General features: G+C 48.9%; 15 protein-coding genes across 15 annotated transcripts; 11 read left to right on the top strand and 4 right to left on the bottom strand.

Annotated features, from left to right (window-relative positions):
- Positions 1 to 385: 385 nt before the first annotated feature.
- Positions 386 to 1,594, top strand: N7455_008828 (uncharacterized protein; the record flags this gene model as incomplete). Its single annotated transcript, XM_040961711.2, has 2 exons — positions 386 to 1,351; positions 1,412 to 1,594. 2 exons carry the CDS (start codon positions 386 to 388, stop codon positions 1,592 to 1,594), a joined length of 1,149 nt encoding a protein of 382 aa, XP_040807885.2.
- A 529-nt stretch (positions 1,595 to 2,123) lies between these two features.
- Positions 2,124 to 4,014, top strand: N7455_008827 (uncharacterized protein; the record flags this gene model as incomplete). Its single annotated transcript, XM_040961694.2, has 2 exons — positions 2,124 to 2,154; positions 2,210 to 4,014. 2 exons carry the CDS (start codon positions 2,124 to 2,126, stop codon positions 4,012 to 4,014), a joined length of 1,836 nt encoding a protein of 611 aa, XP_040807844.2.
- An 875-nt stretch (positions 4,015 to 4,889) lies between these two features.
- N7455_008826 (5'-methylthioadenosine/S-adenosylhomocysteine nucleosidase family protein) lies at positions 4,890 to 6,764 on the bottom strand (the record flags this gene model as incomplete). Its single annotated transcript, XM_065605986.1, has 3 exons — positions 4,890 to 6,032; positions 6,091 to 6,211; positions 6,268 to 6,764. The coding sequence occupies 3 exons, from the start codon at positions 6,762 to 6,764 to the stop codon at positions 4,890 to 4,892; spliced, it is 1,761 nt and encodes a 586-aa protein (XP_065460935.1).
- A 188-nt stretch (positions 6,765 to 6,952) lies between these two features.
- N7455_008825 (uncharacterized protein) lies at positions 6,953 to 7,297 on the top strand (the record flags this gene model as incomplete). The annotated part of the gene is made up of 1 exon (XM_040961687.2): positions 6,953 to 7,297. The coding sequence occupies one exon, from the start codon at positions 6,953 to 6,955 to the stop codon at positions 7,295 to 7,297; it is 345 nt and encodes a 114-aa protein (XP_040807848.2).
- A 1,253-nt stretch (positions 7,298 to 8,550) lies between these two features.
- N7455_008824 (uncharacterized protein) lies at positions 8,551 to 9,087 on the top strand (the record flags this gene model as incomplete). The annotated part of the gene is made up of 1 exon (XM_065605985.1): positions 8,551 to 9,087. The coding sequence occupies one exon, from the start codon at positions 8,551 to 8,553 to the stop codon at positions 9,085 to 9,087; it is 537 nt and encodes a 178-aa protein (XP_065460934.1).
- A 924-nt stretch (positions 9,088 to 10,011) lies between these two features.
- N7455_008823 (uncharacterized protein) lies at positions 10,012 to 10,401 on the top strand (the record flags this gene model as incomplete). Its single annotated transcript, XM_065605984.1, has 1 exon — positions 10,012 to 10,401. The coding sequence occupies one exon, from the start codon at positions 10,012 to 10,014 to the stop codon at positions 10,399 to 10,401; it is 390 nt and encodes a 129-aa protein (XP_065460933.1).
- Positions 10,402 to 11,115: 714 nt separating this feature from the next.
- N7455_008822 (uncharacterized protein) lies at positions 11,116 to 12,717 on the top strand (the record flags this gene model as incomplete). The annotated part of the gene is made up of 4 exons (XM_065605983.1): positions 11,116 to 11,319; positions 11,454 to 11,855; positions 11,923 to 12,285; positions 12,346 to 12,717. The coding sequence occupies 4 exons, from the start codon at positions 11,116 to 11,118 to the stop codon at positions 12,715 to 12,717; spliced, it is 1,341 nt and encodes a 446-aa protein (XP_065460932.1).
- A 365-nt stretch (positions 12,718 to 13,082) lies between these two features.
- N7455_008821 (uncharacterized protein) lies at positions 13,083 to 13,382 on the bottom strand (the record flags this gene model as incomplete). The annotated part of the gene is made up of 1 exon (XM_065605982.1): positions 13,083 to 13,382. One exon carries the CDS (start codon positions 13,380 to 13,382, stop codon positions 13,083 to 13,085), a length of 300 nt encoding a protein of 99 aa, XP_065460931.1.
- Positions 13,383 to 13,743: 361 nt separating this feature from the next.
- N7455_008820 (uncharacterized protein) lies at positions 13,744 to 14,851 on the top strand (the record flags this gene model as incomplete). The annotated part of the gene is made up of 3 exons (XM_040961706.2): positions 13,744 to 14,439; positions 14,493 to 14,567; positions 14,636 to 14,851. 3 exons carry the CDS (start codon positions 13,744 to 13,746, stop codon positions 14,849 to 14,851), a joined length of 987 nt encoding a protein of 328 aa, XP_040807854.1.
- Positions 14,852 to 15,491: 640 nt separating this feature from the next.
- N7455_008819 (uncharacterized protein) lies at positions 15,492 to 17,165 on the top strand (the record flags this gene model as incomplete). Its single annotated transcript, XM_040961700.2, has 3 exons — positions 15,492 to 15,536; positions 15,599 to 16,434; positions 16,526 to 17,165. The coding sequence occupies 3 exons, from the start codon at positions 15,492 to 15,494 to the stop codon at positions 17,163 to 17,165; spliced, it is 1,521 nt and encodes a 506-aa protein (XP_040807857.2).
- A 60-nt stretch (positions 17,166 to 17,225) lies between these two features.
- On the bottom strand, positions 17,226 to 18,709 carry N7455_008818 (tetratricopeptide repeat protein; the record flags this gene model as incomplete). The annotated part of the gene is made up of 6 exons (XM_040961698.2): positions 17,226 to 17,302; positions 17,354 to 17,418; positions 17,480 to 17,786; positions 17,841 to 17,934; positions 17,993 to 18,032; positions 18,107 to 18,709. 6 exons carry the CDS (start codon positions 18,707 to 18,709, stop codon positions 17,272 to 17,274), a joined length of 1,140 nt encoding a protein of 379 aa, XP_040807859.2. The 3' UTR covers positions 17,226 to 17,271.
- Positions 18,710 to 19,352: 643 nt separating this feature from the next.
- On the bottom strand, positions 19,353 to 20,476 carry atp4 (F1F0 ATP synthase subunit 4; the record flags this gene model as incomplete). The annotated part of the gene is made up of 4 exons (XM_040961685.2): positions 19,353 to 19,503; positions 19,556 to 19,778; positions 19,839 to 20,293; positions 20,359 to 20,476. Coding segments are annotated over 4 exons (822 nt in total), but the record flags the coding sequence as incomplete, so codon positions are not given.
- A 99-nt stretch (positions 20,477 to 20,575) lies between these two features.
- noc4 (ribosome biosynthesis protein NOC4) lies at positions 20,576 to 22,361 on the top strand. The gene is made up of 3 exons (XM_040961686.2): positions 20,576 to 21,000; positions 21,051 to 21,262; positions 21,313 to 22,361. Exons 1-3 carry the CDS (start codon positions 20,596 to 20,598, stop codon positions 22,343 to 22,345), a joined length of 1,650 nt encoding a protein of 549 aa, XP_040807864.2. The 5' UTR covers positions 20,576 to 20,595; the 3' UTR covers positions 22,346 to 22,361.
- A 1,306-nt stretch (positions 22,362 to 23,667) lies between these two features.
- Positions 23,668 to 24,514, top strand: N7455_008815 (GPI anchored serine-threonine rich family protein; the record flags this gene model as incomplete). Its single annotated transcript, XM_040961696.2, has 2 exons — positions 23,668 to 23,820; positions 23,873 to 24,514. 2 exons carry the CDS (start codon positions 23,668 to 23,670, stop codon positions 24,512 to 24,514), a joined length of 795 nt encoding a protein of 264 aa, XP_040807866.2.
- A 626-nt stretch (positions 24,515 to 25,140) lies between these two features.
- On the top strand, positions 25,141 to 26,242 carry N7455_008814 (uncharacterized protein; the record flags this gene model as incomplete). The annotated part of the gene is made up of 2 exons (XM_040961676.2): positions 25,141 to 25,324; positions 25,389 to 26,242. The coding sequence occupies 2 exons, from the start codon at positions 25,141 to 25,143 to the stop codon at positions 26,240 to 26,242; spliced, it is 1,038 nt and encodes a 345-aa protein (XP_040807863.2).
- Positions 26,243 to 26,683: the final 441 nt, after the last annotated feature.

The following is a 26,683-nucleotide window of genomic DNA, read 5'->3' as shown; positions in this document are numbered from 1 at the left end:
AAGCAACCAAACATAATAAAGATGTAGTTTTGAGGTACAAGTGTGGAATATATCGCATTTTATCTCATGCAAAGACTGAAGACTCAGTAAATTCTTCGGCGATATGGAATTAGCGTATCCTTCGGTATGTGACATACATGTTAAGTATGTGTTTAACTACGGAGTATAGTACGGAGTAGTTAACTATCGGATAGCCGGACCCACTCTACAGGGCGTGTCCGCACGCCTTGACACGCCCTACGTAGATAGGTAAGGATCTTCATAATCCTCGCTACCCAGAGGATCAAATATGTATATACATATATAAGTTCCCGAAAAAACGAAGTAACATGTCATATCAGTGCTTTGCCTATGATTAATTGATTTGTTCAATATGGGTTCACATATGGGTGATATGCGTCCACTTGACGCAGCGCAATTAACATATACCTACACGACCACCCCACGAGAGGTACCCGATGTCAAAACCCTTGCCAGTAACAAAAAGACGATTTGTACCGACCACATGATTGTGGCGTCTTGGAATGTCGAGAGCGGCTGGTCTGTCCCAGAGCTCAAGCCTTACGGTCCTTTCAGCCTCCTTCCCACTGCATCCTGCCTCCACTACGCCTACGAATGTTTCGAAGGACTCAAAGCTTACCGTGGCCATGATGGCAAGCTCCGAATGTTCCGAACCGACCGTAATGTCCGCCGCCTTTTGATGTCTGCCGAGCGGATTTCCCTTCCTCAATTCGACCCGGATGAATTGGAAAAGCTGATATTTGCATTGCTTTCGGTGGATGGTGCCAAATGGCTTCCCAAGAGCCGTGCGGGAGACTTTTTATATGTCCGCCCAACCATTATCGGCACAGACTCCCAGCTTGGCGTTACACGGCCAACGGAGGCTCTGTTGTATATTATTGTTGGCTACATGGCTCGTGTGGATACACCGACGGGCGGAAAACGCTTATTGACGAACCCTGACGACACTGTGCGCTCCTGGGTTGGCGGATTCGGGTACGCCAAAGTCGGCGCCAACTATGGACCGTCAGTTCTGGTTTCCCAAGAGGCCTCCCGTCAAGGCTACCACCAAATTCTGTGGCTGTATGGCCCTGAAGGCGATTGTACTGAGGCTGGTGGGAGCAACTTCTTCGTGATCTGGAAACGCGAGGACGGCAAGAAGGAGCTCATCACGGCTCCATTGGATGATCAGTTGATTTTGAATGGAGTCACTCGCCGAAGTTGCCTTGACTTGGTGAGAGAACGGTTGAAGGATGAGCTCGAAGTTACCGAGCGCAAGTTCACCATTGGCGAAATCCAGAAGGCAGCTACGGATGGCCGACTCCTGGAGTCCTTCGCTGCTGGCACAGCTGTAAGTCATGGTTCCTCGTCCCAAGTCTGTGGAGACAATTAAATGCTAATCGATGTACAGTGGTTCATTACCCCTATCGCTCTGGTTCACCACCGCGGAAAAGATATCAACATCCCAACTGGCCCTGATGGCACACCTGCCGAAATTACAGGGAAAATCAAGGGCTGGCTGGGCGATATGATGTATGGGCGCGTGGAGCATGATTGGGCCCGAGTGGTACTCGAGAAGGAGCTAAGGGTTTAGATATGAGTTTGCTTCGCGAAATAGATACAATTAAACATAATAGATCATGATTAATTCTCGTATTGTACTCCGTACTCCCCAGCAACAAGCAGAACAAAGCACAGTGATGGCTTTTGACGTCCCATGCCGGCCCCACATCCGATGATTCATCCTGGGCAATTTTTTTCCTCGCCACTTGCCTTCATGTCTCATTGTGCCCAAACGTACCAAGTGATGCCAATATATAATTTGCAGAACAAATTCCTCATCTAAACTGCTTGGCTCTTACGTGGCCGGTGTGTGAAGAAGGGGAGCAAGATGGCGAAGAAAACAACCAACTCATGGGGAATTGGCCCCTCGGATCTCAGGCAGAGAGTATTGATACCTTAGGCCCTAACCTGATCCGGTCACATGGCAATCATGTGACAGAGGGGAATTATACGTTGTAAAAAGCTCTACATATATCAATAGCTTTAAGCAAGGAATATAACTGCACCTCACCGCCACTATCCATTGTAACCAGTGATTTCGACACAAGAGGCTTGTAGAGATGGCTGCTCCGCGGCGCCGAGACTCACAACGTACAGGTTCTGCGTGCTTCAAAAGTTTAAGGATCAGCGCACTAACCTTTCTCAGATCTCGCGAATAATTATGAGCTGCCTGAAAATGGCGATTTGCTTGACTACCCAGGATACTTCGATAGCAGATATGCACATACGCTGCTAAACCCTGCGGATCCGCCGCATTGCGGGGAGAATGACGCAAATTATAAAGTCACTGATGGTTTTGCCTCCAATGCTGCTATCTCCCCGTTGGAAAATGCTTCGGCACATAGAAAGCCTCTGGATCAGGACTTTGACTGGCTCACAGCAAAACATGATAGCTTAAGTGCTGAACAGCATGATGACTTTGATTGGATGAACTATGGACTGTTAGAATCTTTGCCATCGATTCAACCAAGCGAACCTGATCCATTGTTCTCCAACCATTCCAATTCACCTGCTATACCATCACTTTATGGAGCCATCGAGAACAGAGAATTAACCTCCACACCGCCCTTGCCGCAACACTCACTACGGGGGTACGGCGGACTTCCTCGGCGGAAAAGCAGGTATTCGATACAGAAGACCAATCAACGGGCAGATGCTGTCTTCATACCACCTACTGCAGGTCCCGCGGATCCCTTGGAACGCTGGAAGGAATCCCCTCCCGAAGGCGAAGCAGCAAGTTTATCGGCCATTAAGAATGCGCTTGAAAATCCATCGAGCTACTCAGGTGTAAATCAATTACCCGCCACGCCTGGCTCCGGGGCCAGCAATTTGTTCCAAATCCATCGTCGTCCAGCATCCCGAGGACCCTCAACAACAAGCGGAGAAAGTGCTACTAGTGCATCATCTCGGCGCTCTAACCGATCCGGGGAGTCTGCTTTGTCTAATGGCAGCCAAGCCGCGCCAGACAAAGCATCTGCTGGAATTCGAAAGAAGCAGACTCGCACAACCGGCAAAAAGCGAAGTTCGGCCAACCAACCCCGCATATTTTGCTGCACATTCTGCTGTGATAAATTCAAGAACAAATTTGACTGGATGCGTCACGAGAAGTCCCTTCATCTCGACCTTGAGAGTTGGGTGTGCGCGCCTTTTGGAGGCTCTGTGGTATTGCCATCAACGGGTCGCGCTCATTGTGCCTATTGCAATCAACTGGATCCAACATTGAAGCACCTTGAAGAGCACAACTATGGAGCATGTCAGCAACAGATACGTTCGTTTCGGCGAAAGGATCACCTAATTCAGCACCTGCGCCTCTCCCATCGCCTCGAAACCATTCCGTTAATCGACGATTGGAAGCGTGTTACTACGGAAATTCCTTCCCGTTGTGGATTTTGTGACGGCCGGATGTCCAACTGGGATGAAAGAGCCGACCATCTGACATTCCACTTCCGCAAAGGCTTTACCATGGCCAACTGGAAAGGTGATCATGAGTTCCCGCCAGAGATTGCTGCGCGAGTCACACATAGTGTCCCGCCATACATGCTCGACTTCGAATCGCGAACCCTCGTGCCTTTCTCCGCCACGAACGGAGCTGTGAATGACCATCTCTCCCAAATGCTGTCTCGCGCCACTTTTCTGGATGCAGCAGGAGAACCTCAGATGCTGCCGGAAGCTCCAGAGCCAGATCTACAGTCGGTTCAAGGGGATAATTTGGATTCTTACACGGAAGTGCTCACTCGTCATTTAAGTCATTATGCACAAAGGATGATGGGAGATGGTGTCATTCCTACTGACGAAATGTTTCAACTCGAGGCAAGAAGGCTTTTGTTTGATTCTGAAGACCAATGGAACCAGACGATGGCCGATAACAATGAGTGGTTGGCTAAATTCCGAAGAGAGCAAAACACTCAGGGTCATCTTCAGACCCCCGAGCAACCTTCTATGGATCGGTAGTACACGACGCATACGAATATCATAATTACAAATAAAGTCACGCCAACCCCAAGTCTGACTTCAATAAATCCGGGTCTATCTATTCATGCGGCTCTACAGCAAGGCCACTTTTCTGCCTGATTAATCTGCCATACTTGATGAAAGCAAAGGGTATCTAAGCCAATGAAAAGGCCAGGAATCCCCAAAGCGAGCTAGCCTAGTGAATACCTAAATTGGTGTGCATTGGGCTCGCCGCGAATGGCAGCACGACTGCCATTATAGCCGTTGTCGCGCTAGCCGCTGCCTGTGCAGAAGCCGAGGACTCTTCATATACACCTGCCAGATAGCTCAGCATCGCTGTGAAGATTAATAGATAGCCACAGCCGAATAATATGCCTGCCATCATCGACAGAGCAGGATGTATGGATTTATAAGAGCTCCAACTGAGCCAGAAAAAAGCAAAGGCCGAGAAAGGCGCCGGAAATCACTGTTATTTTTTTGGGTCAATCATTTTACAATGGAAGTGAGCCCCGGGAAGGGACGCACTGGGGATAAACGCAAGTCCGGCCAAAATCAGGCTTTCAGGCATTAATCTGGTGAAACAAACCCTGGACGCTATACACCTGGGTAGCTGACACAACTCGGAGTTAAAATTCATACATTTCCGATTTCGTCCCTATACGTGCAAGCTTCCTGGGTAAGGACTGCACTGGCCCATTTCAGACCACTTTCTACAATAAACTACGTACATCACGACTACTCCGGTCATTAAACCTTTGGATTCTTCAAATGAAACTACTGACGATACTGCAATACTGCTGTCTTTTGTTCTCTGCTCCGGTCCACGGCAGAAAGCAGAATTTGTTAAACTGCACGTGTAATCCATCTGATCAAGACTATTTCGAGCCAAGGGCTCGCTCATGGGCCTGGTCCGCATACTTCCTAGAGCGGGATGTTTCTACATGATCGTGACCTAGCACGTTTTCGCGCCCCTGGACAGCTTGTCTAAATATGGGTTCTGCCTCTTGGTACCGGTTCTGGCGATAAAGTGAGACACCAAGCCAATGTACAGAAAGCAGAGTGTCTTCATGGTTATGCCCTAGCACCCTCTCTCGGCCCCGGATAGTTCTTCGTAAGATGGTCTCTGCGTCTTCGTACCGATCTGGGCGACAAAGTGACACACCAAGCCAATGTTTAAAAAGCAGTGTGTCTTTATTGTTAGAGCCAAGCACCTGCTCACGCCCCTGTAGAGTTCGTCGGAACATGAACTCTGCCTCCTCGTACTGATCTTGATCACAAAGTGAATGACCAAGCCAGAACGCAGATTCAAGTGTTTCTTCATGGTCATGTCCTAGCATATTCTCACGTCCCTGAAGCGCTCGTCGGAACATATCCTCTGCGTTTTTGTGCCGATCCTGGTGATAAAGTGAGATCCCAAGCCAGTGTGCAGACAACAGTGTGTCTTTGTCGTTATGGCCTAGAACCTTCTCTCGCCCCAGAAGAGTTCGTCGGAACATATCCTCTGCGTTTTTGTACCGGTCCTGGCGATAGAGAGAGCGACCAAGCCAGAACTCGCAATCTCTTCTGCTTTTATGGTCAAAGCCTAGCACATCTGGACCAGGGAGAGCTCTTCGCAAAAGAGTCTCTGCCTCTTTGTACCTAAATTGATCAAATAGTGAATGACCAAGCCAGTATGCAGATACAAGTGTCTCTTCATGACTGTGGCCTAGGGCCTTCTCTTGCTCCAGAAGAGTTTCTCGGAGGATATCTTCTGCCTCTCTGTATCGTCCGTCTGCATAGAGCCAATATCCAGTCTCATACTTGCACTCGAGTTCTTGTTCTTGTTGTGTCACTGTAGCCTTTTCTCGGGCTACGTCTACCAGCTCTGTTGAGGAAGTTGAAATAGGTATATCGTGAATGACAGCCTCCGGCACTCGTGAGGAAGTTTTTGCAGTGTCGATATGATCAATTGGAACCACCAAGAGAAGCTCCTTCGCATAGGCCGCCGCCGCCGCCGCATAGCCTTGCCATTCCTTACTCTTGTGTGAATCAGCGTAGTCAGATGCCCCGAATGACCAGACATGGAAAGTCATTCACAAGTCCTGCCGCCTCCATTTCCACACCATATATCCCCAAGTCCTGAGCCAGTTGATCTCGTTGCTTGCCATCTTTCACGACTTGATTGGCAGATCCAATGAGTCCGTAATGGACGATAGTTCTGTATGTTCTCGTGGGGATCGTAGACATAGTTTAGATCGATCGCAATTCACACACGTATCGCACGCGATATGGTTATATTCTGCCCAGAAGAGACAATCCTCTTTTGTTGGTCGCGCGAACTGTTTGGCCTTATGAGGCGGTAGTTTGGCTTGCATGTTAGAAATAAATCCGATAACCTGGCTATCCTCCGTAAGGTGATATGCTTGGAGGGTCGCAAGGGCGGTTAAGAGGGTTTTAGGAGGTCGGTTAAGCATCCCGGTTTGCTTAAATTTACCGCCGCTCAAGGCTTTCCCAAGATCATACTGGATCACTCCTCCAAATGTGTCCGATGGCTGGCTCACTACAATATCTCCCAGTCGAATATCCGCATTACTGCTTGGCACACCGCCGCCGATACCGACCATTAAACCAATGCGAATCGCGCGGAAGCTAGACAGCAACTGCATTGCAACCGTTGCGGCTGAGATATTGCCATAGACGCCGCTCGGTAAACTTGTAATAACAACATTGTGCTCCCTGATGCTTCCAAGAATATAGGTATTTTGATCCATCGGCAGGCGTGGTAAAGGGGGATGAATTTCGTCCAACATCAGCTTCGCAGCCGCCGTCTCTATAGGCAAGGCGCATATCCACCGACCGTGTAGGCATCATGATTAAGGGGAGACCTAGTTCCCATAGTAGACAATGTAACTGCCGGACAGTTGCCTTCCAAGGTCGGGCACACGGGAGTAACGGTATAATGAAGCGGGGCTTGTGGGGACTGGAAGGTTGTTACAGTACGGGAGGGGGCTCTATTGCCTCAGACCTCTTGGTCGAGTGCGTCGACATTGTTGACCACGAGAAATGCGTGGAGGAATATGTGGATCGCCGTGAAGTTGATGACTCCATGATCTGTGCTGGTGTCAAGTCTGGAGGAAAGGGTGCTTGCCGGGGAGACGACGGTGGTCCACTTGTTGATGCTAGCTCTAAGAAGCAGGTTGGAGTTGTTTCGTGGGGCTTTGGGTGTGGAAAAAACGACCAAGATGGTGTTAATGCTAGCACTGCGGCTTATCTTGATTGGATTCAGGGCGTTCTATCAGTCTAGATCCATTGGAAAGACAAAATGCCATATGTTTGTTGTTGGTTCTCCAAAGGAATCCGAGTGGTCTTCCCACGAGTCTAAATCATATTAATCGTATCGATTGAATTAATCAAGTCATGAAGTAGATCTATACTTTCCTATCAGAGACCTTCCGCTTCACACTATGGGCTCTGTTTCAACAGGCAGACATCGGTGTTTTCTCATTTCGCAACGCGCACTCCTCTCGTTGCCTGCTTTCCGCCGCAAGCTTTTTAGCGCCCTGGCCCCACATCCCATAAAGGAAGAAAAAGGACCCTAAAGCTGACATCATGCTCCGGCGGTAATACCGACATGAATCTGCATCGCAATATTGACGACATACAAAAGCAAATAGATAGAACGACGCGAGAGCACGGAGCGCAAACCTTCACGTTACGGGTTAGCAGCTAGCACCTAAGGGTTATAAAAGGGGGGGGGCATACAAGATTGGATGTCTGTAGAACCCAAGGGGTTCCAATACGCGCCCCAGAGGATGGTCTGATTTTGGCTTTCGTTGAGCCAATCCGGGAGAGGGACCGGAAGGGATCTTCGCTTCCATGATTAAATCCAGACAATTGCGAGAGCAAAGGAGAGTTGAAAGTAAGTAGAAAGGGCAGAGTCGGTGGAGGTTAGGTGTTGTAGGAAAAGGGTTTCTATCCCCCCCCCCCCAACTGGTGACATGGGTCCCCCAATTGCTTAGCGTGTTAATGTAGAAGAGTGAGTTCCGGATACGAACTCGGATTTGGTGGGATATTCACAAAGAGCACCTAACAAATAGTCTTCCTACATCTACATCTACTCATCCAATGAACATCGTTTAGGCCTTCGGGCCGTTTGATTATTTTTTTTTTCGTGCCTCTTCCCGGCGGCCCCAACGGACTTGGCAAAGCTTTGCAGATCGATTTACAACCGAGATCCACTTAGTTCGCCAAGCCTGTGGTCCATGGGCGAAGTTATCCGCCGGTGGATATGTACAGGGTCCATTGGTATGATTCTCACCAAAACTGAAACTAAAGACTTACGGCCTTTCGCCGAGGATGGTGCCCACTACAGCCCACGTATATTGAAGAGAGTGACTGTCTCACAATGCACATCTGTAGCAAAGGCAATATAGGCTCGTGCATCCCTCGAAGTGCGCAATTTGGGTTCCAGACGTCAGAGACGGCTTCCAGTTAATCTTCGATGTCGGCTATGTCTTCAAGGCAGGATCTGTCACTGTCGACGCTACCAACGCATACATGAGTGGTCGTCGATCGCTCCCTAGCAATGATGCTCCTCCGAGCATCGAGGATATGCTCAACTTGAGTGGCTACAGCTATGATTCTGTTGAGATCATTACTGTTCCTACCGATGGAATCAAGACAAGAGAAAATGAGCCAGCCCTGCTTTCGCACCATATCCTCAAGAATATCAGACATAGTCAGAGCAACAAGACCCATGATTATACGATTCATCACTTCGCGGACGGAACTACGAATTTTCACATTCCGTTCTATAACTCTGGAAACGCGACTTCTTCCATGGCCAAGCGACACAATGGGGCTGGAGTCAAGATTTCTTTTAAGCATGAAAAGCTTGTTCTTGTAGCTAGCAGCGATAGAAGAGCTGCATCTACTGCTCTTGCAAGCAGATGGCAGGAATATGCGGAGGGAGGGCACTCTGATGTTATGGATTTGTCGAACAAAGCAACAAGGCCCTGCTCTACTACCGCGCTACTGTCGAGGGCAATGGCTTTGGAGACAACTATGAGGCTGTGGACGCCTGCGGTAACATGAGTCATTTGGTTTCAACTTACTTGGGACCTGGCAAGTAATTACTGAAACATTTGGAAATTTTGGAGGAAATGAAGCTTTCTGTACCATACAATCATGAACCATTACATTTTGGGGCGGTTCAAATAGATCTTTTGAGATCACACAAATATATACATCTTCTTCTTCTTCTACGGCGGTTTCAAAGCTTCATGTTAGGGTGAAATGAGAATCCCCCTTTCATTTGACAAAGCATTAGCGCGCTTTCCACCTAAGAGGCTAAATCTGCAAACAGAGAACACAAGAGGTAGTGTTTTCAATAGATTCAAACTAACCCAAGAAAGAAGCCATCTAACTTAGAAGGGAGAGTTAAGGTAACCAACCGAGGGATAGTTAGTCACTGAAAGTGTCAGTAAGTACAAGAATAGTATAACCAATGACCTATTTAGGAGAGTTGTAAATGGCAATGGTATAGTGCAAGGGAAATTACCCGTGATGTTCTTCTTCTATAAAAGCTAGTCTCCAATATGGTACACATACGTGTATAGGTTGTCACGATGAAATTACACCCTGAAATAGTGACCCAAAAGAGCCCCAGCGGTCTACTCCGTATCCAACTACATAGGGGCAGGTTGGATGAACGTAAACAGCGACCAGTGTCTTCTGCCAACACATCGGGTGTTTAGACATGCCCAGGTGGATACGATCACAAGATTAGATCTTGGTTCACCAATCTTTAATGCAGATTAAGTTTTCTCATTGGTTTGAAAGGAACCGGAGATGTATTTCAAAAGTTCGCGCCCGTATTTTTATTTGCTTTTTTGAGATAAAAAGAACTAGCGCGTAACAATGCTGTACGTACGGAGTATATTACCCCTCCCCCTTTTTTATATTCTTCCTTTTCTATATGCCCCTTTTACTACTACCTACCTCCTACAACCTACCACCATGGGCCACGATATTGCCAAGCGCGCCATGGTAGTAACCTGTAAAGCTACTGGGATTAGAAGCACTACTATTTCAGAGTTATCTGGCCTTTCGAAGCGCACTGTCGACCGCATATATGAAAGAGCCCTTGCCAATGGCTTTGACCTGGCCGCACGTCCTTGGAATATCTCGGAAGCTATGTTAGCTGACGCCCCTCGATCTGGAAGGCCGTTAAAGCGGACGGAAGATGTGCAAACTCAGGTGCTTTCGAAAGTAAACACTGATCAGGACGGCCGCGCAAAAACCTGCGTTGACATTGCTGGAGAAATGAGCCTCGAAGGACATGAGATCTCTTCGACTACTGTCTGGCGGATCCTGAAAAAAGCCGAATCACAAAATAACAAAAGCTAAATCTATGCGCGATGCTAGGCTAGCTTGTTTTCTTGGACACCATGATTTGACTTTGGAAGATTGGGGAAATGTTGTTTGGGCTGATGGGACTTCTGTTGTTTTGCATCATCGACGTGGAGAATACCGAATCAGTCTATGCAAGATACAGTCACTGTTGGAGTTTGAATCCCTATTATATATAGAAAAGTCATCTCCACTGTTTATGCTTTTTGCCGGCTTCACATACACCAAAAATCATATCTGAAAAGTCATCTGAAAAACATATAAAAACACATGGCAGTGTTCTTATATCACGCCCCTAATATCGTTTCGGGCCAATTAAATCGGCCCGGGGGATCATCAAAGTCTTCCATCATCAAGAACCCAGGCCGCATGAGCGGCTGGCTGTTCTTGTTTGTTTAATGAGAAGAGTGAAGTGGCAGTTCGGGTGGATATATGTGGGGTACATATGTCACAATGAAATCCCCCGAGGCGCTATGTTGGGGTTGCTGGCGGACCTGCCTATTCCGGAACTAGCCGCCCCGTTACTAATTAGGAAGATTTCTCAACTTTCGCTCGATGGCAAGCTAGATGATATTCATGAACAAAGCTTTTGTAGTCCGGTTAGGTAAATGCTATAAAAGCTCTTTGGTCCAATTTTCTGTCTTGTCTTGTGTTGTTATCTATTTGTTTTTCTGGTTCTTCAGTTAATTCAGTCGATTTAACAGCTCAACCATGTCTATTGGAGTGCAAGATAGTCCACACACCACGATATATGAAAGTCAAACCCTCCAACATGAAAATCAGCTTTCCTCGTCATCCGAGTCGTCTTGTCAGATTGACAGCGAAAAATGGAATCACCCGCGATCTAACATAGCAAAGACATTGGCAACATTCTGGAGCTTCCTAATAATGGGAGCAAACGACTCCGCATACGGTGTAAGATCCCACCTAGATATATATCCATGGCAGTTTGAAACTTATACTAAGCCAATACAACGATCCAGCCACTCCTCCCATACGTACATCAACCCCTAGCCTCATATTCCCCTCCCCTTCTAACACAATCCCAGCTCGAATCCTACTACAACCTCTCCTACACAATCGTCTCCCTTGTCTTCCTCTCTCCACTAATCGGGTATGCCACAGCTGCAATTGTGAACGAGCGAGCACACTGTGCCATAGGCCGACGAGGCGTAGCCTTCGTCTCATCGTTGTGCCATCTGATAGCCTACATCTTGAACTGTGTGCATCCACCATACCCGGTCCTCGTTGTGTCATTCATATTCGCAGGTCTGGGAAATGGCCTCGCCGACTCGGCATGGAATGCTTGGATTGGAAACCTCCATAATGCGAATCAATTACTCGGTCTACTTCATGGATCTTATGGTGTAGGTGCTGTTATCAGCCCTCTCATTGCATCGCTGCTTGTTGCAGATGCTGGATTGCCGTGGTATTATTTTTATTACATTATGGTACGTTAGTTATACTTTGTCTATTTGTCTTTCTGATGGTCTCGCTCATGTTGACTGATTTTCCTAGATTGGAGGCGCTGCAATCGAGATTTTCATCTGCGTTGCATGTTTCTGGGATTCTACAGGAGCGTCATTCCGACTCGCTAAGAAACAACAACCCGGCGATACATCCGAGAAAGCAGGCTTGCGCAGGGTTCTAACTACAATGCCCTTTGCGCGAATTACTTGGATCTGCTCAATATTCTTACTTGGATACGTCGGCGTCGAAGTAGCGCTAGGGGGATGGGTCGTGACATTCATGAAAAAAGTGCGGCATGCCGCACCATTCGCCAGCAGCATGACGTCTACGGGATTCTGGCTCGGTATAACCCTTGGACGGGTTATCCTTGGATTTGTGACTCCTTTAATTGGTGAGAAGATTGCCATCTCGGTAGGTTCTCCCAGTATTTCTTTTACATTCAAGTTATACCACAAGCTCACCTTTTAGTAGATCTATATCTCGCTCGAGATCGCATTTTGTCTCATCTTGTACCTGGTTCCGAACTTCTATGCTGGTGCAGTCGCGGTATCCCTGCAAGGGTTCTTTCTGGGTCCGTTGTTCCCAGCGGTTGTGATTGTTACTACAAAACTCTTACCAAAGCACTTGCATGTCAGCGCCATTGGGTTTGCGGCAGCTTTTGGTGGCGGTGGTGCGGCTGTGCTTCCATTTATTGTCGGTGTACTTGCCCAGGCTAAGGGTGTGGAGGTTTTGATGCCGTTTATCATAGCGCTTTCGGGGGCAATGTTGCTTCTTTGGAATTTTCTTCCAAAGGTCCCGAGAGATAGCAGTGCATCGGTTAACAATAACCGTGAGGCTTGCTAGGTATGATATGGCGTATCACATGCCAAGAACTGCAAGCCCAGAAGGTTGAGGACGGTTGAGCCAGGTGTGATGTGAACACTTCTAGTAAATAATCGTGTAGATACCATCCCAAGCTGTAAATATTGAACTTCAGCCAGATAACGGAACTCGAAATAGCATATTTCCAAAATATATACAGTAATACTGACTGGGAGTCTGAGATGCTCATGATGCCTGGTATCGGATTCCCGACGTTTCTTGAGCATTTTTCTGTTGATGCGCTCAGAGAACTTTGATAGTACCGCAGATGATTAAGCATTCCACTTATTACCGTCAAATCTATACTACGTAGTGGCAAAATCTAGAGATAAATTCGATATGGAATTTTATAAAATGTTCAGAGTATACTTATCAAACTTATAACCTTTCCGCAAAGTATCGTGAATAGCTGGGCTTAAAGCGAACTCAGCATAAAACCAACTTTGCACGGGCCTCTCGTAGTGTGCATCGCGATCCATAATATCAATCGAAACAATCACCAGTTGGTGTTCCGAGGGTGGAGATGGTCTGGCACTGACAATCTCAGAGTTCGTGCCAGAGCGTCGGAAAGACAGTCCTCGGCCCACGTACTCCACTAATTGTCGTGCTACGGTCACCGACCCCTCCTGAGAGCTAGTGATCAACATCGCCGATCGCAATTCTGCATCTCAATGTCTTGTAGTTTGTTCATCTTAGGTAAGAGATACCCGAGATCAAAGGGATGTGGATGTGATAATGAACGGTTATTGTGTAACCCACGTTGTCAACACGGTTCCTGGCGGTGACAAGGTTCAGAGGGCTGAGCTGAGCTGATAAAAAAAAACGGGGCGTCTTCATCTCATCACATATGGGGTCCACGATGAGATCATGCCCCGCGTCGTGTTTTCAGATCAACATACACAGCCCACCATGGAGCTACGTATTTAACCTAAACCATTCCCGCTGCCTGCGACAGTTAGTATCCGAACCAAATTCAACCCTGTGAATATATCAGTACAAATCACCACCATGGGTAAATCCACAACTCTTGATATCGAATATGCCAGTCTCATGGCCCGAAACCCAGAAGGGACCTTCCTATACATCCCACCGACCTTCAAAAAGTTCCACCCAGGCTCGGTCGGCTTCTTCGACGAGAACGGCGGCTGGAACCAGATCACCGATCTCGGCAAGGAAGGCCAATCCGAGACAGACGGCTTCACGGCGCTTGGCCGCACACTAAGCCGCGACGAGCCCAAGGCATCGATGTGGAAGACCCGGTCCTCGGAGAGCGAAGATGGGAACCATGTCCGACTCTCGGGGGGATTGTCGGCTGCGGCTGCGGCTGCCGTTCCGATCGATGTTAACGGCGACGGCAAGCAAAAAAACAGCGCTTCGGGGAAGGCGGGTCTGGTGACGGGCAGTCTGGTTAAGCGGGAGAAGATTCTGGCTCCGTTTGGTAAACCTATTTCGAAGTGGGCGTCGGAGAATGCTAAGGCGCTTCTTGCGTCGGACTTTTCGACGGATATTGAGAAGAACGGGCTGTGGATTATTCAGTCTGCTTGGGTTACTGATGAGTGTGCTATTCATATGACTAATAGCAAGGATAAGGAGATCGATGTTGGTTTGGATATCGCGGCTACTGGTGTTGGGAGTGTTGGCGGTGGGGGTGGGACTTTTGAGAAGTTGAAGAATGAGGGTTGGACGACATATCAAGCTCAAGAGGTGAGGATTGTTTTTGGACGAGACTATGTTTTGATCGCTAATGCTCTGTCTAGGGTGACGAGGGACTGGTCATATCATTCAACGGATCACACTATAAGCCGCGTATGTTCCAGAGATTCCGAAGCGATGTGAGTTTTGTTCCTGCAGCTATTAAGCTATAACAGTCACTTTGTCAATTTTCAGCTAACCAGGTTAGCCTCTCAAACAATCCACGGCCAACAACTACCTGCGCGGAGGCGGTGAGCTTGTCAGTGAGTTAGATTTCGAAGTTGAGAGGATTGGTGTGAGCAACAGTGATCTCGAGGAAGAAGAGGAAGCCGAGAAGGAAGAGGAGAAATTACGGGCGGAATTAGAGGCGAAGATTGCAATCCTGAGGAACACTAGTGTCACTCATGAAGTTGTGTCGCTTTAACGTATAATAGACACATGGATTTATGTCTAGTATAGGATATTGACAGTCAAATTTCCGAAAGCAAGCTGTTACCTTCGAATTGAGGTTATCCAGCATATTCAATACCATCTGCCCTCCCCTTGTTCGCCCCTTCACTTCGCTTAAAAGGCTAAATAAACACCCACATATATTAAATATATTAATCTGCGGGCTCAAATTGCCAAGGGAAGAGCTGATTGCCTGAAAAATAAATGACAAAGAAAAGGGGTTCCCACCTGAGCAAGGGGAATCGGATTCACACCTTGGGGCTATCCGATATTGTACATACATGTACTCCTTCGACTCGACCAATTTCCGGCAACCCCTGGCATCCGAAGAATACAAATCGACACTTGACTAAGTACTCCGAGAAAGTCACAACTGTCTCGGACGGAGCTGAGCCGACAGTTAGCGCAGTTGAGTTCAGGTCCACTTCTCCGCATCCCCGGGATCTCGGTGCAAGGATATCCGGGGTGTCGGGATGCCGGAAAAGAGAGGGGGGCAGATTGATTTCTTCAATTGATCTCTACAATTTCATGAAGTCAAGCACTTACCTCGAGATACAGCTACACAGCTCCTCGACTTCACTCTCGCCCGCGTTGATGGAGAAGACCACCCCATCATGGAAGACAAGCCCACAGCAGGAGTTGTCACGGGACTCACTTCGGTATAAACCTCCTCCATCGCATCAAATAACCAATCTGAAGCCAACTAACAACCAAATCCCAGTCCAAACCATGGTGGAAAACAACACATCTAATCCACCTAAACCTCCTAATAGCAAGCCTAATCCTCTTCTCCAGCACCTTCGGCTATGACATCTCGTTAATGAACAGCCTCCAATCCCTACCACAATGGCAAACCTTCATGAACAACCCAGAAGGAATAAAACTCGGCTTCATAAACGCCCTCCAAAACATAGGCAGCATCATCTTCCTCCCCATCCAAGCATGGTCCGCCAACCGCTTCGGTCGCAAACCCACAATCCTAGTCGGATACATCTTCATCGTCCTCGGCGTGGGACTCCAGTCCGCAGCCCAGAACCCCATTACATTCATCTACTCCCGTCTTCTGATCGGCATCGCCAGCGCCTGGTTTCAGTGTGCCGTGATCCTCGTCACGGAAATAGCGTACCCATCACATCGCTCGCTCGTCACTGCCATCTACATGTGTCAATACTATGTCGGGTCCTCGCTGTCAGCGTGGATTTCCTTCGGAATGAGGAATGTGCAGAGTAGTTGGGCGTGGCGTTTACCTGTGCTTATGCAGATTGCGTTGCCGATTCTTGCCTTACCTGGCACCTTGTTTGTGCCCGAATCCCCACGCTGGCTGCTTAGTTGCGGACGGGTCGAGGAGGCTCGGCGTATGCTGGTTAAATTCCATGCTGGTGGGGATGCGGATTCGCAGTTGGTGGCTTTTGAGATTGAGGATATTAGCCAGGGTCTAGCGGCAGAGCGGAAGGCTCGACCACAGGCGCGCTGGATCGATTGTGTTAGGACTCCTGGGAATCGGTATCGGCTTTTTCTGAGTGTTTCTTTGGGTATTTTTGCTCAATGGAATGGAGGGTAAGTATTAACTTGGATTTTACTGTTATTGTTCACGAGGTGAAATCGAAATGGATGGAGAGATCCGTTGCTGACTGTATATCTGCTCTAGTGGTGTGGTGTCATACTACCTAACTCTCATCCTCGATACAATCGGCATAACCTCGACAACAGATCAGACCCTCATAAACGGCTTCCTTCAGCTCTGGAACCTGATAATGAGCGTGGTAGGCGCGTGTCTTGTCGATCGTGCTGGCCGCCGGATGCTTTTCATCACATCGACTGTGATAATGCTGTTTAGCTATATCTTCATCACTGCGTTGTCAGGCAGCTTCACGACAACGGGTACCAGTGCTGTCGGAACAGCTGTGATCCCGTTCTTGTTCATCTACTATGCGGGCTACGATATCGCTTTCACGCCGCTGCTTCTGGCGTACCCGGCTGAGATCTGGACGACCTCGCTGCGTGCTAAGGGCGTTGCTATCGCCGTGATCTCGAATTATATAGCGCTGGTTTTCAATCAGCTTATTAACCCTATTGCGTTTGAGAGTATTTCTTGGAAATATTATTTTGTGTTTTTGGTCGTGCTGCTTGTTGTTTTGGTTGTTGTTTGGAAGACTTATCCTGAGACCAGGGGGAGGTCGCTTGAAGATATTGCTTTTATTTTTGATGGGGAGGCGCGTGTTACTGGTGGTGATGCTAAGGTGACCACAGAGAAAGGGCATAGTGGAATAATTGGACATCGATCATGAATGTTTGACGTGACACGTAGGTTAAAATACATCGAGTAATGAGACCGTGAAATACGTCAATCGTAGAATAGAGGTAATGAATGTCTGCAACCTTTGTTGAAGCGGATTACTTCGGGTTATACTTGTCTTTCCAGATCCTATGGTATCCATTAGATTCAAACTCCAAATCCTCAGTCGGTTGAACATACCATGAATTCCCAAGGGTAGGACACCCATTCTCCTCAGCAAGTCTGTAATACTTGGCCGCTTTGAACTATAGCAATATCAAGTCAGAATAAGCACAAAATATACATCTAAGCATCGATCAAACGTACCTTGTCCTTCTTACCCCCGAATCCCTCTAGATAACACCAGCCCGCTTCATTCATGGCATCAGTGTCACCCAAATTCGCGGCAGTCTCGTAATACTGTCTGGCAGCAGGAGGATCCTTTGCTATACCCCACCCATTACGGAAGCAATTGGCTAATTCAAACATAGCCAAAACGAGTTCGCCTTTGGCGACTCCCCCTTTCTTCACTCCAGCACGGAGAGCCTCCGCTTCAACCGCGGCGGAGTTAGATGCTGCGGCGGAGAGATAAGTCACAGCGCGTGCAGGATCTATAGGACAACCCCATCCGTGTCTAGACATTAATTAGCATATAGAAAATTGAGAAAGAGCTAGGCGCGCTATTTACCGTAGTGCGAGGCCATAAAGAACCTGACTCAGAGGATTATTTGCGCCATTTGGATCAGCAAGTTGTCCGAACATGTGCGTTGATCGCTCGAGTTCTATAATCCATGTCAATCAACATATATCTCCAGCCGAATACAGAAAATCAGAACTCACCACCAGCTTCATGCAGTCGAATCGCCTCTTGAATATTAACCTATAATCCGTTAGTCCCACATTCCAACCATAAACACAACCCACCACGCAAATATATAAACAGTAACCACTTACATCTTGCTTTGGATCCAAACTGACCCGACTCTGACTCGAGCTCCTTGACCTAGCCTGTTCCAGCCCCAGTCCCAAACCCAGCGACGCTTCTCCCTCACCCTGCCGCCCCGGCAACGACGAGCCAGAATGCGCAAACTGCGGGTTCTGCTGTACTAGCACAGTAGCCCTCTTCTCCCACAACGCCTCACGCTCCTGCTTATTCGCGCCGTGATCGTCATCGATCTGCGGCAGGTCCGCGGGGATGTTAGCGGAGGAGTCACGCGAGTTACTGCGACTGCGATGGTCGAGATGGAGGAGGTTTGAGAGACGGCGCTCGCGACGGGGCGGGGACTGTGAGGATGCAGAGGAGAGTCTGGGGGAGCGGTTGAAGAGTTGGAAGCTCCGGCGGGGAGACGTGGGCTCTTCTTGAGTTGGTGATGATAGGTATGGGGTTGGGTCGTTGGGGTTTGAGGGTGGGATTATTATCTCCTGGGTGTGTGTGTCGGTGCGGATGAGCTTGAACTCGGGTGCTGGGGGTGTTGCTGGTGCATTTTCGGGTGGTTGGGTGGTGCTGAGGTCGTCGCGTTTGTTGAGGATGTTGCGTAGTGAGGGCATGATGCTCATCTACTTAGCGGATGGCGGCGGGAGGGGATCTGGGCTGGTTTGTCTGTGTGATGGTCGGGTGTAAGGTTAGGTGTGAGGGAGGATTGTTGAGAATACATGTAGGGCTGAGGATGAATGATATTAAAAATAACCATAAGAATAGACAGTGGCTGTGTAGGCGGCGTCCACGGGCTGATGACTGGGGTCCGGGGTCTTGGCCAACGGGCTGATGTCCCGTGTGCACACAAAGAATATATTCAATACTGAAATAATGGAAATAGTGGGATATCTCAGGGACAACATATATACAATAACATAGAATTCCCCAGATAGATCAAACCTTACATATATATATAGATCTATGGATATCTTATCGCATTCTCCACGGTCCCGGGGGTGGCGTGCTGCATTAGACCCTGCATGTCATAGGGCGCCTTGGGTGGACTCAGCCTTTGCTCTGAATAAAATGGCCAGTGTTTACTTCCGAGTACATACTGCATAGCTCTATGGTAGTACCAGTCACATACATTCAAAAGGCACTCTTGAGGATCTCTTTGTATCATATTCTGGTCAAAGTGTTCTACGATGAAACTGGCCCGGACAGATTCATATGCCAGACATCAACCGGCGGGCATTTCCAAACCCAATTCGTTTGTGAACATGTCCTGAAACCATGTGTCCGATTATAGAGTAAGAATCAAAATGGTATTGCAAGGTCTAACTCGGCAGATGCAAATAGCCCTTATAGTTTTGTACACAATGCCGAATGCAGTGAGCTACTGAGCCCATTTACAGGGCCTTGGACGCCATGATGCCTGGGAATCGTTAGCACTATCCTATGCAAAGGACAATTGGTAGATAACTCACGCTCAACATCAGCAACGCTCTGCTGGAGGATCTGCTGGAGAACCTTGGGGCTCTCAAGCTCCTTCTGGATCTTGGCAATGACGGACTCGGCAAGCTCACGCTGCTGGCGCTGCTTGACCTGGTTCTCGTAACGCACCCACGAGTCGAGGACCTGCTTGGCCTCGGCAGCGAGGGCAGTGCGCTGCTGGAGCTCGTAGGCCTGGGACTCGAGCTGGGCGGTTTCCTGCAAACGGATTGTCAACAACCGAACCAAGTATCAAGGTACGCGACCGAGTATTCCTACCTTGGAAACAGCGAAGAGCTGCTTGGTAACCTCAACAACGCCAGACATCTGGGAGACGTTGTCGATACGCTGCTGGACAGCGTTGGTGTGGTCGGCACGGGCAGCGTTCAGGATGTCCTTGTGCTTCTGGACCTGACCCTCGGCCCACTCGCGGTAGGCGGGACCACCGTACTTGCCAACAGCGGTGAAGACAGACAGCAGACAGAAAGCAGCGACAGTCTCCTCGTTCATAACGTACAGCTCGTTGCTGATGGCGGCAATGGACAGACCGGCGGCGGCAGACAGAGTAGCGGTCTTGGTGACCAGGGAGTTGCCGGGGATGGCGTTCAGGATCGACTGCGCCTTCTTGGCGGGCTCCTCGGCGGGAACGTTGGAGGCCTGACGAGAGGAGGTCAGGTTGGCAGTGACGGCAGGGACACCACGGGCGGGAAGGGCCGGCCGAAGTCGGGATGCGCCTAGGGTGAGTTAGTAACTGAAGGCATCGAGTCGATCAGACGGTCGAGGTTCGTGAAAAGCGTACCAATGGCGCTCTTAGCAAGACGCGAAGCCATTGTTGCAGATGGAAGAATCTTGGTCAATGGGGTGGGTGAACGGAATTGAGGAGACTTGAGGTTCGGGATGGCTAGGAGGTGAAGACGCTAGCCGTTTCGGGCGGTGGTTCCGTTCCTCGGAAAAACCAGCATCCGAGATGGTCCAAACGATAAAAAAAAGTTGCAGATAACCTCGTTCACGGTACATTACAAGACGCTAGCCCAAAATGCCTGCACTTGTTACGGATTCGAGCTCTAAGAAGCGCAAGAGCGGCAAGAATGCCAGTGGTCCATCCTCCAAGCGCCGCGCTGTCGCGGAGGACAATTTCGCCGAGAAACTTTCTACTATTCAAGAGCTAGAGAATCAAATTGCGGAGTCACGGAAGGGCTATAACAATATTGCGACCCTACTATCCATGCTCAATGTCGAGCAATCCGCCGAAAAACCTGAGATGGCTGTGGCTGTCTCTCTTTGCCGTGTGTTCAGCCGATTGATCGCCGGAGGAAATTTGACCGAGTCAAGCCGTGCCGCTGAGAACGAGAAAATCGTCGTGGCATGGTTGAAGGAGCGTTGCCTTGATTACCAGAATGCTCTTGTGGCTATTATGCGCGAGGCAGATGCTTCCTCCCAGGTATGTATATTCTGATCTGGTGGGGGGTTACTATTACTGACGATCTCTAGATTGCGGCTCTGACGCTGAGCATGCGCATTGTCAAGGAACGTCTCGCCCATATCCCCGGTGCGGAGAATAATGTTTGGTCGACGGGTTTCTTCAAGGATATCTTTACGGCCATCATCGAGGCCAATAACGGCCAGGATCTGCAGACCGAAGCCGTTGCCAAGTTCGTGAAGGAGTATGAGGATGTGAGATACTACACTTTCACACAGATGGCGTATGTATATATATCTCCTGCGGTCGAGACTTACGGCTAACATATATCAGTGATTATGCCTCTACGAAACGATCCCCCGAAGTCCTCGAAACCCTGATTAAGATCCTTGAAACCTGCGATGAGGTACCTGGACCGGAACACAAATTCGAAAACTTCTACGCGAAACGAGACACCAAGAATAAGCGTTTGGTTTCGGCAAACTCCCACAGGAAGCAGGCACAGGAGGCGTGGTTGGCCATTCTACGAAACAATCTCTCGCAATCGCAACGGAAAAACCTGCTGCGTATGATGGTGCACAACATTGAGCCGTGGTTCAACCGACCGGAACTTCTGATGGACTTCTTGACGGACTCATACAATGTCGGTGGTGCGACATCTCTCCTCGCACTGTCTGGTCTCTTCTACCTGATCCAGGAAAAGAACCTGGACTACCCTCAGTTCTACTCCAAGTTGTACTCGCTCCTAGATTCCGAGCTGCTGCACTCTAAGCACAGATCACGATTCTTCCGACTGCTGAACACCTTCTTGTCCTCAACCCATCTTCCGTCCACATTGGTGGCCAGCTTCATCAAGCGTCTCGCTCGTCTTGCACTGAATGCCCCTCCGTCCGCCATTGTGGTGATCGTTCCGTTCATGTACAACTTTTTCAAGAACCACCCCACGACTACATTCATGATGCACCGATCTATTCGTGATAAGGGTGAACTCGCGCAAGTGGAAAAAGAAGGCATGGATGATCCGTTCGATCCAAACGAGTCCGACCCCAACATGACCAACGCCATTGAGAGCAGTCTTTGGGAGATCGAGACCCTTCAGTCTCACTTCCATCCCAACGTTGCGGCCATTGCACGGATCATCTCCGAGCAGTTCACAAAGCAAGCATACAGTCTGGAAGATTTCCTTGATCACACATATGCGGGCATGGTAACTGCAGATCTTGGAGAGGAAGAGAGAAATCTCAAGAAGATTCCTGTCGTCGAGTACCAGATTCCCAAGCGTATCTTCACAGATCGTCTACTAGAGGAAGATGGTGGTGTGGATTCTGGTCCAGGGTGTTTCATGCGGAATTTGTGGGAGTTCTGAGGGTTCTATATCAGCGTATACCAATTCAATTTGTTTAACAATAAAGTCTCAAGGGTTTAGACATTGCGGGGTATAGTCCTAGTTCCCTGTCTGGAATAGAAATGATCATCTACCAACATATCCCTTGCTGCGGGCCTAACCCTAGAAGTCCCAGCTGTGAAAGTAAACATTGGACATAGGCCTCGCCACAGTGGCTACAGACAGCCCTAGTTGGCAAATCAAAGGAAGTGAATGTATTTGATATGGATTGGGGCCCATTACTTCTCTGTAAGCACCATAGATAAAGCAAAAATGGCATTGGGACCAATCCATGTTGTCCCTGCTTACATGGTACGTTCGAGATATATATTCTCTAGTCCCGCAACACTCGGTCGTATACATTCTTTCAATTCGACTCAACCTCCGTGCCATTATTGTCATTGCTAGTATTATTTCCTATGCATATAAGCTTATGCCATTGAACTCTATTGATATGGCCATGTCATTGAGTTGGAAGGCTGGGGAAATATTCGGTATTCCTCGTGCCGGATGGATGGCGATCAAGCTACCCCAACCCCAACCTCCAGACTACACAACTAAACCATATGGCACCCCTTGGTATGGGATCTATGGTAGGGCAAGGCTCGGGAAATGCTTGATGGGCGGTAAGAGATGATCTTAGAGCCCTATACTCCGTAGATCAATCCCTACCAAAACAAACCGGAAAGGGATGGCATTCCACCATTTCCTGGAAAGTCGTGTTATTGGGCGACCATACTTCAGCCTTCTCATTTTTAAGTTATAAGCCCTTCGTTGTATGGGATAACCACTCCCATGGGCTGTCAGCCACTATGAGGGAAATGAAGCCTCGCCGCAGCCACCCAGGCATTACGCTCAAACGTACTAAATGAGAGCAACCTCCCGTACTCTTGCCATGAAACCCGGTAAAGGCCTCCCAGACATAGTCTCGAATTAACCTTTTCTCGGGAATTTACAATGCTAGCTAGCAGGCATTCCCCACACAAGACTACATGCTTTCTTAGGTAACAACGTATAGATGCTTCACTATTAGGACCATCGGAATGCAACATTCTCCCATAATACCCTTGGGTCTCAGCGTTAGAATACCAACAGGCAGCTTTCATACTCATTTCTGTGGGCCTGGCAAAGGCCCAGGCAATTTTTGCCGTCAGTTAAGAATCGCGATGCGCCACCGAAGTTGTTGGAATTGTATCGCGTTCTCCATCATCAGCTCACCTAGTTCGCGAATTTCACCCAGTTTTTCTTTTGATATCACCTCACTTTCTTTAACCCCCAACTGTCTTTGACTTTCTTTCCTTACAATGCATTTCTCTCAGAGCCTCATTGCCGTAACGGCTTCCCTCGTGTCCCTTGGTCTCGCCGCCGACCCTCTATCCTTCACTTCCTGGCCCAAGGATCCCCTCGAACCTGGCAAGCCGGTTACCCTTACATGGACTGGCGCTGATCCCGATGTGGTAATACGGATATCCTCTGATACCGAATCATAACAAAACTGACACCCGTTAGCCTGTGACCATCCTCCTCCGCACCGGTACCTCCGGTGCCCTACAAGATGTCAAGCCCATCACTACCAGCAGCAAGGGTGGCTCCTTCACCTGGACGCCTGACAGCGATGTCAAGAGTGGCGATACCTATGCCTTCCAGATCTCGCAGAAAGACCAGACTAATTATACCGCTCTGCTGAAGTCAGCTGGCAAGCCCGCCGCTGATGTTCCTGAAGCGAATGAGACCACATCTGAGACTGGCACTGCTGCTTCTACTGCTGAAGCCACTGGCACCACCACCGGAGCCACCACCGGAACCACCACTGGCACAAGCACTGACACTACCACCGGCACTACCGACACTACTTCCGCCCATAGTACCTCGACCACTGGCGGTACGACAGAGGCAACCCAAACAACCCAGACTACAATGACCAGCACTACCAGCAAGGCCCTCATTAGCACTTCTGCCAGCGCATCTGGCAGTCCTTCCAGCTCAGCCGTTGCCAGCTCAACCGATAGCCTGAAATCTACCTCCACTGAGGATGTCAATGGCAAAGAAGCATCCTCCACCGCAACCTCGCAAACCGGTGCTGCTTCTATCCCGCAATACTCCGTACAATTGGTGATGGGAATTGTCGGTCTCCTCGCGTACCTTGTCTAGGTTATTCATCCGTTTGGCGTTGTTGGTCTCATTTTTGGACTCGGTGTTATGGTGGAGTTATGGAAAATGGTATAACTTCCTGTATATAGAATACCCCTGGATATCATTGATATATAGGTGGCCTGAGGCATTGAGGAAGTAATCAATTATATTCAGCATATTCAATTCATCTGACATGCATATACGCATACACGCATTATCAAACAAAAAAAGACCAAAACACGAAGAAAAAGAAAAGAAAAAAGAAAACAAGACCTGTCGTTCCCCGCTAGCGCCGTGGCGTTTCCCTGACAGACGCGGAGTTGGAACACAAAGAACCAAGATCGACTGATCTTCCACGACTTCACCCTTTCTTACCGCTACTTCATTGTTTTGGAATCTTCTGCAGGATCATTTTGTTTTAGTCTTTGATGATCTTTGGACTATTGCATGAGACAGCGCCTTTATTGATCAGAGGCCTCCCTTGCAATGTCTAGATGAATAAGCGGAATCATAAGACAACGACCTCACATCTAGCTCAATTGGCTTCTAATACTGGTATGAGCCTTTCCCTTCACAGGTCTACTGGTTTTGCTCCCATCTTGTTCTTCCCATCTGGTTCCTCATGACAGGCGCGGGCGGTCACCATGGGGGGCTTCAAACGGGTCATGAAGCGTCTCAGCCCTAGCAAAAATCTTATACCGATTGCTGCTGACCCCCCTATCCGTGCAGACGCGCCACAAGTCAATCTCCCGCATGTGGACACGCAATTGAATATGCACCAGCATAACGGATTCCTCGACGATGAATCAGCCCCCGAAGGGCAGAATGGTTGGTGATTCCGCTCCTACCCACCCCCCTCAACTTCCAAAAGCTTACAATCCCCGCATTCCAGGCTACAATCGAGCCTCCTCGTCTCCTTCGAACCCTTCGAACCCTTCCGTGAACCCCGCCGAAACGAATAATAGCGATGCCCCCACATCTGAATGGTCAGCCGTTGGCCATGCAGCGGCGACAGGGAAATCCGGACGTGTTATCCACAATCTCCAGGAGGAAATAGCACGTCTAACGCGCGAATGCACACTCTACAAGTCCCGCGCGGAGGAGTACCAAAGAACCAACGAGGCCTACAAGATCCAGCAACAAAACATGAACGAGCGCCTACGGAACCTCGAGCAAGTCAACGAGACCAACCTCAACTCAATTGCACGGAAAGACCGGAAGCTGGAGGAGCTAAAAACGGAGCTCCAGCACGAGCGCAGCAAGCGGCAGGATGCGGAAATGGACGCAAACCAGACCAACCATACTATGCGCGAGGAGCGCGAGAATCACAATCGCGAGCAGGCCCGGTCACTAGAGATCGCCAAGCACCACGAGACACAGTACGAGGTGCTATCTAGCGCGACAAAACGCGACAAGGCAGAGTTTGCAAAACGCATCAATGCCATCTGGGCTGAGTTCGCGACTATCGCCAACGCGCAGAAAACACATATACATTCCACAGAGCGGCTGGAGGTTCTTGCGGATCAGAAGAACAGGGAATTCGACACCCTCAAGGAGACTTATGAGAAGCTGCTCGCTCAGCACTCTGCGTATAAGGAAATGAAAGATAACGACTTCCGTGAGACGATTGAGTCGGCCAGGTCCAACAACGATATGATCGCCGGTGTCCTTGCTCAGGTCAAGGAAACCGAGACGGAAATGAAGTGGGCGATCCGGCTCAATGAAAGTCGGAAACCCAGTGATTGATTTGAGCTTTGTCTTTTGTTCATCGTCGGCTGTTTGTGTCAACCTCCAACATTAAACATGCGAATTGTCTATCGCCACGCCCATCTTCTTCTCTCTGCTCTCTGCTCTGCTCCCCCAAAACATACCGCCAAATTAACGCCACGACCGCCTTCCAAAACATTATTTCGTCCCGATTTCACCGTTTCCACCCGATCCTATGTCTCAACAACCCACCCCCTGCCAACCACTCCTCTTCATTTCTTATAGACCATTCTTGGCCGGTGCATGGCGTTTCATTTCCCTTTGCAGCAGATACCCGTGGCAGAGCTCAATTCCGTCGTGTTACCCTTCGATTTTTGTATTCCTGTTTCTATTCTTAAATTCACCTGCATTTTCACCTCCTTTCCCCGTTGTATTGTTACCCCCCTGTTAGATATGACGCTTGACGACCTGCATATTTTT

Source organism: Penicillium solitum (assembly GCF_028829755.1).
Source record: "Penicillium solitum strain IBT 25940 chromosome Unknown utg000005l_segment0_segment0, whole genome shotgun sequence".
Taxonomy (NCBI): Eukaryota; Fungi; Ascomycota; class Eurotiomycetes; order Eurotiales; family Aspergillaceae; genus Penicillium; species Penicillium solitum.
Note: the sequence above shows the minus strand (reverse complement) of the source record. Positions and strands in the feature narration are given on the sequence as shown.

Coding starts and splice junctions, on each gene's coding strand:
- noc4 (XM_040961686.2), top strand. CDS start 20,596: ATGCCTGCACTTGTTACGGATTCGAGCTCTAAGAAGCGCAAGAGCGGC. Junction 21,001..21,050: donor AGGCAGATGCTTCCTCCCAG/GTATGTATATTC, acceptor GACGATCTCTAG/ATTGCGGCTCTGACGCTGAG. Junction 21,263..21,312: donor TACACTTTCACACAGATGGC/GTATGTATATAT, acceptor AACATATATCAG/TGATTATGCCTCTACGAAAC.